The 12,247-nt window shown below is 41.0% G+C and overlaps 1 protein-coding gene across 10 annotated transcripts in view; it reads right to left on the bottom strand.

Annotated features, from left to right (window-relative positions):
* The window catches only part of LOC117419805 (ATP-binding cassette sub-family C member 9-like), a 75,761-nt gene extending 69,080 nt beyond the window's left edge, over positions 1-6,681 (bottom strand). For 6 of the 10 annotated variants that reach the window (XM_058985542.1, XM_058985546.1, XM_058985545.1 and 3 more), the window contains exons 1-6: positions 6,505-6,680; positions 5,308-5,519; positions 3,266-3,434; positions 2,020-2,161; positions 1,445-1,566; positions 338-504 (exon numbers count right to left, since the gene is read on the bottom strand). In XM_058985542.1, coding sequence (XP_058841525.1) covers positions 338-504; positions 1,445-1,566; positions 2,020-2,161; positions 3,266-3,410 — 576 coding nt within the window. In that variant the 5' untranslated portion in view covers positions 3,411-3,434; positions 5,308-5,519; positions 6,505-6,680. Of the gene's footprint in view, positions 1-337; positions 505-1,444; positions 1,567-2,019; positions 2,162-3,265; positions 3,435-5,307; positions 5,520-6,504 lie in introns of all 10 variants that reach the window. The other 4 variants (XM_058985543.1, XM_058985549.1, XM_058985547.1 and 1 more) reach the window with 3 other exon arrangements.
* Between the last annotated feature and the right edge of the window lie 5,566 nt (positions 6,682-12,247).

Below are 12,247 nucleotides of genomic sequence, written 5' to 3'. Positions count from 1 at the left end.
AAAAACAGAAGAATGCAGCACTTTATTTTATGAAAAGCATCCTTTAACTGGGTTAGGAGCAAGAAGCAAAGTGCAAAGGGTTCACATTTGTATAGCACCCTGTATAGTGTGTATGTTATCCTTCATACATTTCCAGCGGGACTTCACTATGTCAGTTCTGCTGTGATTGCAAATAGCAAGGACTCAACGGAGCTAGAAAGCCTTCATGGACAGTCAGACAACGAAAACTCTTTAGCCTGTGATAAGCAATGCTTTAAGCATACCTCGATCCCGTCTATCACTACAGTCTTCAGTTCCGCACAGCATGTGTACATGAAACACTCTGCCTCAGACTTACCCTGACCCTGATCACATTGATCTCCACTGCCATCAGCAGTCCATACAGAATGACCAGCATGGCTGTGATGCAGAACCTCAGGTGCTGGATCCCAAAGTTGTGCTCGTAGTACTTCACCAGCTTGATGGTCTTCGTGATAAACGCCAGCACCCAGTAGATAAACAGGGCTGTGGAACACGAAGGACAAACATCATTCACAGATAAACGACTGCGAATTCAACTGGGCGGCTGTGACAGAAAACAACAAGAAAGGAACCAGACGATTCACTAAATCAGGGCAGGGGCGGCGGGGGCGGTAATGATAATATTAAAGCTAATGCTGACTGACTGAGACACCTCGTCGCCACGCTAAGATCAGATTATCTGGGATAACAAAACTATAAAGAAAAACCCAATGTGGTTCTAAAGCAGTGGTACTCACTTGTGGTTCTTCCAATCCATTCCAGTTCTTCAGGACTTTTGAAACTGTGCTGAGTTTATGGAATAGGTTACCTAGCCATTTTTGTTATGCTGAATAATTGGGATCCTTTAAGACTTGACTTGACAAAGTTTTGAGATCAATCGGCTACCAGGAACTGGATGAGCACTGATGGTCCCTTGGTCACGTTTCTTATGTTTTAAAATAAAGTTTTTTTTTTTTTTTGGATCGCAGTTGTTTTATGATTAATTATCAATTAGAATCTAAAATAAAAACCCAACTGTAACACTGTGTATTAGAATGTGCATTAACTAACACATGGAATAAAATACATCCTGTCTAACGGTACACTTTGTTTTTCATAATTGGAACGCATTACAGTCTTTTCATTAGCGAAATTTCAAACAGAGAACCTCTCAAAAAAAATAAGAACAATCGTGCAAACAGCATCTGTAGAGCATTCTGGTGTGTGGCAAAGAATGAACAGAAAACAACACTGACTGATGATTGGCCGGCAAAATAATCACAACACAATAGGAATGAATTGGATTTGAAATATGCACACCTGCTCCTGGGCGTGCTGATCATGTATCTGGACGCAGTTCTCAGGTTTCACATGCCTGACACATCACACCCTGCCATGCTCAGCACACGCACTCACTGAAGAGCCCAGCACGCCATTCACTTACCCAGGAGCAGCTTGGGGAAGTTGGAGGTTTCGATGTTGTGATAGTAGACAACAGATGTAGTGGAAGCTATGAACCCCATGAACGCAGGCAGGAAAAGGTGCAGGTGGCGGGATTTCATATACCTAAAAGGAAAGATGGAATAGTAGTTCAAAAGTATACGATCTCAATGCAAAGTGGTCTTTGATATGACTTAGGTTACCTACTTCCAAATCAATACAAATGCCATGAATAGAAGATACTGAACATTAAACTTTGCTAGGTGTGTACCATGGTACTGCATAAACAAGGTTCCATCCCAGGAAGCAAAGCAAAAAGAACACAGATTCTGTGTGGTCCGGTGGTTAAAGAAAAAGGCTTGTAACCAAGAGGTCCCCGGTTTAAATCCCAGCTCACTCACTGATTCACTGTGTGACCCTGAGCAAGTCACTTAACCTCCTTGTGCTCCATCTTTCGGGTGAGACGTAGTTGTAAGTGACTCTGCAGCTGATGCATAGTTCAAACACCCAAGTCTCTGTAAGTTGCCTTGGATAAAGGTGTTTAATAAATAAACAAATAATAATAATTATGTGACTCACCCATCAGAAACGATACCTTCAGCTGTTTCACACACATGGACGAACAGAAGTGTAAATGTTAGGATCCACCTCATGTTGTGTCCCGGGAAGTGTAACCAGGTGTTGTGATGGATCTGGACCTTAGAGCTCTGACTCCCCCAGCCTGGGCGAAGAACACAAAACAACGTCAGTGTGTTTTCAAAGCACCGCTCAGACCTGTAGGACTTATCTACAACGTCAGTGTGTTTTCAAAGCACTGCTCAGACCTGTAGGACTTATCTACAACGTCAGTGTGTTTTCAAAGCACTGCTCAGACCTGTAGGACTTATCTACAACGTCAGTGTGTTTTCAAAGCACCGCTCAGATGTGTCGGACTTATCTGCGAAATATGTTGGAAATATTAGTTCTGGTTTAAAGGAGTGTGAAACAAAGTTTTAAAATCAATTGTTTTCCCCTATATTAGCAATATTATCACCTTATCAGAGCACGAACTGGTAACACTTTTTCAAAAAGGGTGCGTTACTAAATACTGGTACTGATGGCTTTATCTGTAATATGGTATTGCTGCATATGGAAGCACTGTATGTGGCTCAGTTGTGACTCTAAGTAGCATGGCTTCAGTCCATGAATAGTATATTAAGTGCTCACAATACTAGTACCCTAAAGAGGGTTAATACAGTGCAGCTTGATCAAGAAAACAAAGATAGACTTTTCACAATAGTGCGTTCTCTCATCAAAATACAATGCAACGAAGACTGTGTGAATGTCATATTCTACAGCAAAGTCTCTGTGATTTTAATAAGGACTGATATGCCTGGACAAAACAGAGCACAACTGTAGGAAACTGTAAGTCTGCCTGCTGGCGCTGAGTGCATAAGGCAATCAGAATTTACTGTAAGCAGGAAAATAAAAAAAGTTGCATTATTATAAAATGCAGATTACCTCGCCTTTCAAAGCATTGCTTAAACTAGCCTTTGAACAAGAAGTTTTTCCCGAAATAAGTCAAAAATGTATTTTATCCATTTCCTTCTTCCTGGTCTCGTGTCGGAAGACACTTTCTCCTGGGCAGAATGCCCTTTAATGGGACTGACAGCTCAAGCCGTTCCTGTAATGTGATCCACACCAGTAGGCTTAGGGTGAGTTTGGAATTGTTACTTTGTCCTAATTATGGAGGAATTACCTAATGTACTTTAATAAGGGACAGGGTTGGTTTTGGAGCATTACCTGAACAATTCTTTCAAGAGCGAAAGGAAGTTCATTTACATACCGATGAACAATATGGGGAAAGTGATGAACAGCAGGAAGACATGGGGGACCAGGTTGAGAGCATCAACAAAACAGCCATTGTCCAAGACCCCATCGTCCACACTGTAGGCTGAAGCATTATCGTTACCACAGAACGAGAGAGGCATGACTCCTGTTCAGCTCTGGAAGGCCTGGCATGGGGGGAACAAGAGTACAATTAGAGGGAAGAGAACAACAGCTGCTCAGGTGCTCAACCACAGTATAAAACATGCATGTCTGGGCCTGGTTAGCAATGAGCACTAATTCAGCAACAGAACCCATATCCCAAACATCCTCAGAGTTACAAACAAACCCCACACTTACAAACTGACTGCTAAACCAAACACATCCCAAACATCCTCAGAGTTACAAACAAACCCCACACTTACAAACTGACTGCTCAACCAACCACATCCCAAACATCCTCAGAGTTACAAACAACCCCACACTTACAAACTGACTGCTCAACCAACCACATCCCAAACATCCTCAGAGTTACAAACAACCCCACACTTACAAACTGACTGCTAAACCAACCACATCCCAAACATCCTCAGAGTTACAAACAACCCCACACTTACAAACTGACTGCTCAACCAACCACATCCCAAACATCCTCAGAGTTACAAACAAACCCCACATTTACAAACTGACTGCTCAACCAAACACACCACTTGGTGGTACAGGTACATTAGACTGCATCAATTCAGTGTGATACTTTATTTACATGATGTATCATATCATAATTGAGGTATGTATCGTTTGTATCGTGATACACAGACCAAAAGCACAACGTAGCTCATTGCAGTTCACCAAATGGTTCTTGAATCAAGAATCAAGATCTTATGTTCATGGCATTAACAAAACGAAAAACCATCACATGTATTGTGATACATATTGTACCGCGACCTGCATACTGTGATATGTATGGTATCGTGACATTAGTGTATCATAACACCCCTGCTTCTAATACAGTAATAAATACTACCATACAGCTATACCATAAATATTACTTGGCAACACAATCATTGTATTTTTCTTCGAACAATACGTGTTTGTCTTTATTGTTTTCTTCCAGAAAGGAGATCATCAGATCGTCAACTTATTTTTGATAAAGGGGTCTGTTGGTTTAACTATAGCCGGATGATTATGAGTAAAGACTAACGAATAAAATGGTCTTAGCAGAGTGCTGGTCCGCGCATGTGTCTTTAGGGTGTGTTCACTTTGAGTAATGTGTCACTGCAGAGCAATTCTGTGTGGTGACTCAGGTTTGAGGGACCACAGCACAGCTTTGATTTCAGTGAACCTGCAGCCAGTGGAAGCGTGTGCTCTTGATATGAGTCTAAATATTACATAGTCAGCACCTCACAATGTAAGAACTGTACTTCTTAAAACACATATGAAAATCAAGGTATAAGAAATACTATTCAGATTAGTGGATCTTTTATAACTGCATATTGTACAAGCAGGCATGAAACACGTTGTATATCATATCCATTTGAAACTACTGCATATATTTGCTGCTGCTTGTTTTAGGTGGTGTACACACATGACACGCTCTGTTGTAAAATAAAGTGCACTTTCTCACCAGCTTATTAAATGGCATTACAAGTTCTAAAATAAACACTTAAAAAAAACCTAACGTTGAGCCACGAATAATTGAACTTATAACACGGTGTAGTCCACCCCTAGTCAGTAACGACAGAGGAATCATCGACTTTATTTAAAACTGTTAGCATGCGCATCATGACAATGGCAATGCAAGATATGTGACACACACAAGACATAAAAACAAAACCATGCAGATAGCTCAATAATGTAACATTTCTGAACGCAGATATAGCTTTAAGATTTTTAAAAATTGCCCCACGCTTAAACCCACCCCAGGCTTTGTGAATTACTTCAACTTTATGAAGAAGTGCGTGCAGGCTGTAATCTTAACTGTACGTCAATAAAACGTATATTTAAAATTAAAAGGGCTCCTTGTGTTATTGACACCATACAGGAAATAAAATACAACCTTACCTCGACAACAATATATTATATTTATGTATATATCCCGTTGGTTATTTGTTCACATTGATTCCTATTCGCTGATTTTCGTGCAATGGAGAAGTATTCTGTGAGTGTACGCTGCTTATTTTTAGACGCGCCGGATCAGCTGCCTGCTCGGCTGCCTCCTATCGAGTTTCTAACCCAAGAATCTCTTCTGGGACTCGCTTTCTTCTGTGACGGACCTGTCAATAACAGTGGACGGAAGAAAGTGTAAAAAATGAATCCTTTCTCATGGACGTATTGAATACGATGCTGAATAACATGTATAGAAACAACGTTAAATACTACTACTACTGCTACGGCTACTACTACTACTGCTACTACTACTACTACTACTACTACTACTACTACTACTACTACTACGACTAATAATAATAATAATAATAATAATAATAATAATAACACCCTACACCACAGCGGCTATTCTGTAGTAGGGTTTTTCTTAATGTTGGTTTAGTTTTCGATTTATATATGGACAATTGGTAATAACCATGCATGTTTAGTGATTTTCAAAACCTTAAACCGTCACAAATTGACGTGGCAATTTAAGTGTCCATTGTCTAAATATTCTGCCAAGGAGTCACGATGGGGTACAGCACAGTTCTTCGGGGAATGGTCAGGCTTTACCAATGTGATGTCCAACATTCTCTATGCAGCGCCGTTAACCACGGATTATATTAAGGGTACAGTACATGCTGCTGCTCAGTCGTCTATAGCCTTTGTTTGCAATGTTTAAAAATATGGAGGAAAAAACGACACATTAAAGAGCTACGATCCTGCAAACCTACAACACGTCCTGTAAGTGATGCGGTTTTAAATGCACATAAAATAAAGATATCTGAATACATAATGAAAGAAACAATGTAGGTTAATTATATTCTGTAACATATAAATGCCGCATTTTGGTGCAACCTTATCAGCATTATTCGTTCAGGAAATGTCATTCTCTTTGTGCAAAGCACAGAACGTTTGCATTATTGCCCTTATCAAATCAGAACAGTAAACCGGTAGAAAATGTGGTTCCTACCTATTCATTCTGAAGCATCATTGTGTAATTTGGCTTGTAAGGATGTCCCGCTGTCTCTGCATACACAGGCTACACACACGCACACACACACCTCAATAAAACATTTGATTTAAACCCATGTAAAGTTTGTTTAGACTCACCGATGAAATGTGGAATGAGCTTTCGTTTCTGATGTCTTGTGTTTGATAATTTCAAGGAGACCGCATTAAAGCCACAGGAACCATCAGTTGGCAATGGTGCAATACATTACAGCTAATACAGCTCTGCCTGGAACTACAGTGCGGCGAGCCCGATGCTTTCGGATAGAGAGTGGTCTCCTGATAGGCACACACATCCATTTATAAAACTATCTTGCACAGCATATGTTTACATTTCAGAGACATTGTAATTTACACATACCATACACAATTATAATAATAATAATACAAAGAAGAAGAAGAAGAAGAAGAAGAAGAAGAAGAAGAAGAAGAAGAAGATGATGATGATGATGATGATGATGATGATGATGATGATGATGATAGCCCTAATACTATTTCATCACTCTGTTATAGATCAAGAAGCAACACAGATTTAGATATTTTAATATCAAGGAAACTCCTGTAGATATTTTCATCAAGGGCTTATAAGGTAATTCCCTCCTTTCAACATATTTAAAACCAGAGCAGGAAGGACACCTGCCATGCCAAATGCCTCCTGCTGGATTTCTATGCCATTGTCTTGGGAGAGTTCAGTGATTAATAATTGCTGCTGGAGATCAATGAGCGTGGCAATAACAGGATAACTCAGGGGAAGGATGGGGACTCAGAGGATCGTGTTCTTTTCTTGCACCACGCAGAGCGCAGTGACACAACAGCCTTCCCGACTCCGGGCTTTTCTTCATGCAACATTTCATTCGCTGTATTCTGTGGGGATTCATTGCTTGCAATCTGTCCAGTCTAATGGGTCATATTACTAAGAGGCAAGAAGAAGATAATACGACCACAGTAAGAAAAGCTCTCTGTATTGGAAAATTGGCAATAATGAAAAATATTAAATATTATCCATTTAGAGCACAGATTCAATTAATTCTACCCTCCTTCTTGCCCTTCTCGGATCTCTCCTCCCTTTTCCAGAGCCATAAACCCACCACATGTGCTCTGGACCCCCTCCCCACTCACCACTTCCTGGCTGCTGCCCCTGCTCTACTCCATTTTATTCTCTCCTCAACACCTGTCTGCTCTCTGGCTGTTTCCCCTCTGCTTTCAAACAAGCCTGCAACACCCTCATCCTAAAAGCTCTCTGCTTTTCTGTCAACACATTCTCTGCTCGACCCCCTCCAATCTGGCTTTCGCCCCACATACTCCACTGAAACTGCTCCTCTTCGTCTCTGCTCTCTGCTCGTGCCGCCTCCCTCTCTGTCCTAATTATCCTCGACCTCTCTGCTGCCTTTGACATGGTTGACCACTCTATTCTCCTGTCCTCCCTCGCTGACCTGGGACTCTCTGGCACTGCTCTTGCCTGGTTCTCCTCCTACCTCTCCGAGTGCACGTACTGGGTGTCCTGGCATGGCTCACCCTCTGCCTCTTCTCTCTTTCGACAGGTGTCCCCCACGGCTCAGTCCTGGGACCCCTCCTGTTTTCTCTCTACACCAGATCCCTGGGTCCCCTCATCTCCTCTCATGGCTTCTCGTATCACTTCTATGCTGATGATGCCCAGATCTTCCTCTCCTTTCCCACCTCTGACTGACATTTCCTCACATATCTCAGCCATCTCCTCCTGGACGCACTCGCATCATCTCAAACTCAATCTCTCCAAATCAGACCTCCTTTTCTTCCCCCTCTTCCTCTCCCACTGCTGATCTCTCTATTCCGCTTGAATCCACCACACTCTCTCCTTCCTCATCCACCAAGAATTTTGGTGCCACCCTTGACCCCTCCTTCTCCTATTCTCAGCACATCTCTACTCTGGCACTCTACTGTTGCTTCTTCCTCAACAACATATGCAGAATTTGCCCCTTCCTCACCGACTACTCCATGCAGCTCCTAGTTCAGGCCCTGATACTGTCCAGCCTTGACTACTGCAACTCCCTTCTGGCCGGCCCCCCTGCCTATGCTACCCGTCCACTCCAGCTCATCCAAAACTCTGCTGCTCACCTTGTCTTTTCCCTTCCTCATTTCTCCCATGCTACACCGCTACCCCCTCTCGCCCCCTCCGCTCCTCCACCTCCAGCAGACTAGCTGTGCCTGATCCCCTGCCTCCAGAGCCCGCTCCTTCTCCACCCTTGCCCCTCAGTAGTGGAACGACCTACCCACGGATATCAGGACTACTCAGTCCCTGATCTCCTTCTGGTGCCTTCTCAAGACACACCTGTTCAGACAGCATCTGTAAACCTCACAACTCTTGACCATACTGGACTATATGGCACTCAGTTGTGCCAGTACTTGCATCAGCTTGTACTTGCACTGAACTGCTCCATACCTTGCTACATTCAACTACTGCTCTTAAATATAACTACTTCCTGTATCTTGTATTTGATTTCACTCGTATAGGTATCCGTACTCACGTTCTTTGTAATTGCTCTTATTTGAAATCGTTCTCATCCATCTATCTTACTATGTTTTCTTACTGGACTTTACTCATATAAGCTGCTTAGTTGAATCTGCTCTTATAATTTACTTTCATAACTGCTCTTATCTGTATTATAATATTTTGTAATGTGATATTTTATAATGTGATATTTTATAATGCAATACTTTATACTGTGATAATTTGTAACAATTGTAAGTCGCCCTGGATAAGGGTATCTGCTAAGAAATAAATAATAATAAATAATAATAATCAATATACAGCTCTGTATGATCAATTCTTAAATGATACGAAATCAGATAATTTGTTACAATCTAAACTAAAGCCACTATAACGAATGAGGCGCCATAATTAAAATGAAATCTTAGCCACACTTTACTGTTCTATGGCAGTAGTAAATCGATCTTCAAAAACTAGCAGAACCCGATCACACAGTTACACGCAGCTTATGTGTGAACATTCGGTTACAAATACAGATTAAATGTCACCATTGATCAGGTACTGTAACAGTCCCTGGCACAATACCTTTAGACTACTGGCCACGTGAAGTGATAAGGTAGGAGCAGCCATGTTCCATCTATAGTGACATATCTGTATACTCCACATAAAGTAAACAATACAAGCAAAGATCCTAAAGACTGTGTGCAGAATAAAGGGGTGTGTGACTGTAGTGCTAGGGCTAACGAGAGGTAAGCAAATGGATGTTTAAACCTTGGTTAGCACTCCTCTAATGACACCTCGCCTGTGCATTCTCAAAGCATGTTAGAAGAGATAAGAGTGCACCAAAATACCCTTCATGATTATCTCTCTCTCAGCTCAATGCTGCAGCCAAAGGATATTTCAGTGAATACACACACAGAGCACAAACATGCCCTCACTCTGAGCTTCACATATAAACGTGTTGTATTGGTTTATACTTTAAAATCTTCTGCCAGAAAAACAAACATGTTCTTTACAAGTATGGACATTGCATCACCGATGCGAGACAAGAAGTTAGGAAGTGAAAACTGTTCAACTTAATTTGTTTAAAAAATCCTTACCAGGGTATAAACAAAATGGAATTGAAACAAACTCATATCTCCTGGGAAGAGCTGAGTGATCTGGTCTATGTCATGTATCGTAAATATTGTACAATACCCAAGTTTGAACTGAATATATACAAAGGATATGCAAGGTACCTCATGAGATAATATCAGTCTCTTAGTAACACTAACACCTGTCTGTTTACGACCGAGGCTGTTTAATGGGTGATATGGTCATTTTCTACAACTCGGATTGGAACATGTGCTTTTCTGATTATCCTTTTGAAACTCAGAAAAGCATGTTAAACAGAGAATGAATTATATACAGTGCTGGTGGTACTAACAGTGATAGTCATGAATTGTACAATGTCTTCAGGATTTACTATAGCTGAATAAAATAAAGCTTGTGCACAGGGTTAAAAAAATATTATTATCTGAGTTAAAAGGGTATTCAAAATAACAATGTTTCAGATTTCCCAAGGGTATTCAATAGAAAAAGGCAGGTAAAATGGCTTCTATCTAAAGAACATTAATTCCAGAGCTTAATCTTTATTACACTGACAGCACAGGATGGAATGTTGCTTGTGCGCTTATCCCAGCGTCAGTCAGAGGTAACATACAGATGCTCTAATAAATATCTGAGGCACAGGGTTTAATGTATGACGTTAAGCTAATATGCTCATAAATAAGACAAATGTGAATGTGGAGTACTCAATAGTCTTTGAATTCCAAGAAGCAATACTTCACCTGAAGTATGTACTATACAATACTGTATATCAATGCATTGAAGCATGTGTAACTAACAATGCTGGCACTTAGGTCATTGTTTGTCACGCACGCACGCACGCACGCACACACACATGGTATTCATGGAAAAAATAATGTATTAGATCTTTGCCCAGGCCGTGTTAACATTACCATTCAGCTTATCTGCAGCTCCAGTCTCATATCAGTGGAATCGTGAAGGTCTCCTGTTATTTCAATAGATCCTCCAGCAACAGGATCAAGCACTGAGAACAGTCAGATGATGGTTCAGGAGAGACACAGGCTGCTCCACTCCCCCGACAGTGTTGCCATTTCCCAGTCCAGCCTTGGATGAGCTTAGTCACACACATAGCAGACCCTGTGTTCACATTTGTGTAGTCCGTTTATTTTGGTACCTTTTGGTACTGATTTGCTTTGAGTTGAGTTGAGTTGCAGCACCCCTGACGTTTCACGATGGTCATTAATACAAAAAAATAAACAGCTCAAACCATGTTTACATGTTGTTTTAATTCTTGTTGGTTACATCCTGGCTAGAATATAGTGGAACTGAATAGAGATTTCCTTGGGTGTTTCAGAATTATTTTAAATTATTTATAATCTCAGACACACTAATAATAAACACTTGATCTCCACCAAAATCAGGTTGAGAACAAGCATGCAGTTTACAATTTGCTTCTTAAGTGCAAGATAGTATGTGTGCATGTGCATAGCAATGAGATCCATTCCTGGTTTTACTATGAGTTTAATGAGACACACCTGAGCTTTTAACCTATACACTAGGGTAATCAAGCACACATGAAAACCTGGAATGGGTGAAACTGCTATGCAAAACGCAGTCTTATTTCCATCCCTGCACAGTTGAGCAAAGCTATTGCTATACCCATGTGTTCTCTCAATTTCATGTTGGGGGAAGAACAGCATATTCAGAAGAAGAAGACGACAGGGATCCAGGGCCAAGAGGAATGTTGTGTTAAGAAATAGTTCATTAAAGGAGGTCCTGGGTTCTCACAGCCACTGTAAACACACTCAGTCATGACTTTATATCAATGACTAACTGCAAAGCTGCCAGACTGCCACAGTGAATGTCATCTTCCATAACGCTGCAATCTCCTTACGTATATTCAAAGTGCTGCTATTAACCATGGCTGCTTTGTCTTTATACTTTTTCAAACACTTACACATGTGGAAATAAAACAATGTGAAACACCAACAGTATTTAAAAAGCACATTCCTTCCTATTGAGATACCCGCTAGCGTCATATTATACTTGCTGTACCGAATGCACATTCCATATAAATCAACAGACTCGGTTATTATTTTCTTTTCCTTTCCAGCTATCAAGGCACCATCAATGTTCCCATCAACTTCAATTAATTAGAGGCAGCCCCAAACACTCACAGATCCAGACCCAAAACCTCACCTCTCCTGGCCCTCTCTAATTCTCATATTAAGCTGACCTATCTTGATTGAGTCATCACTATTATTGTCGTCTTCTGTTGATTTCCTCTGGGCAAACATGTTTACTCTGTCA

This window comes from Acipenser ruthenus, chromosome 14 (assembly GCF_902713425.1).
Source record: "Acipenser ruthenus chromosome 14, fAciRut3.2 maternal haplotype, whole genome shotgun sequence".
Taxonomy (NCBI): domain Eukaryota; kingdom Metazoa; phylum Chordata; class Actinopteri; order Acipenseriformes; family Acipenseridae; genus Acipenser; species Acipenser ruthenus.
This window is presented reverse-complemented; position numbering and strand designations above follow the sequence as displayed.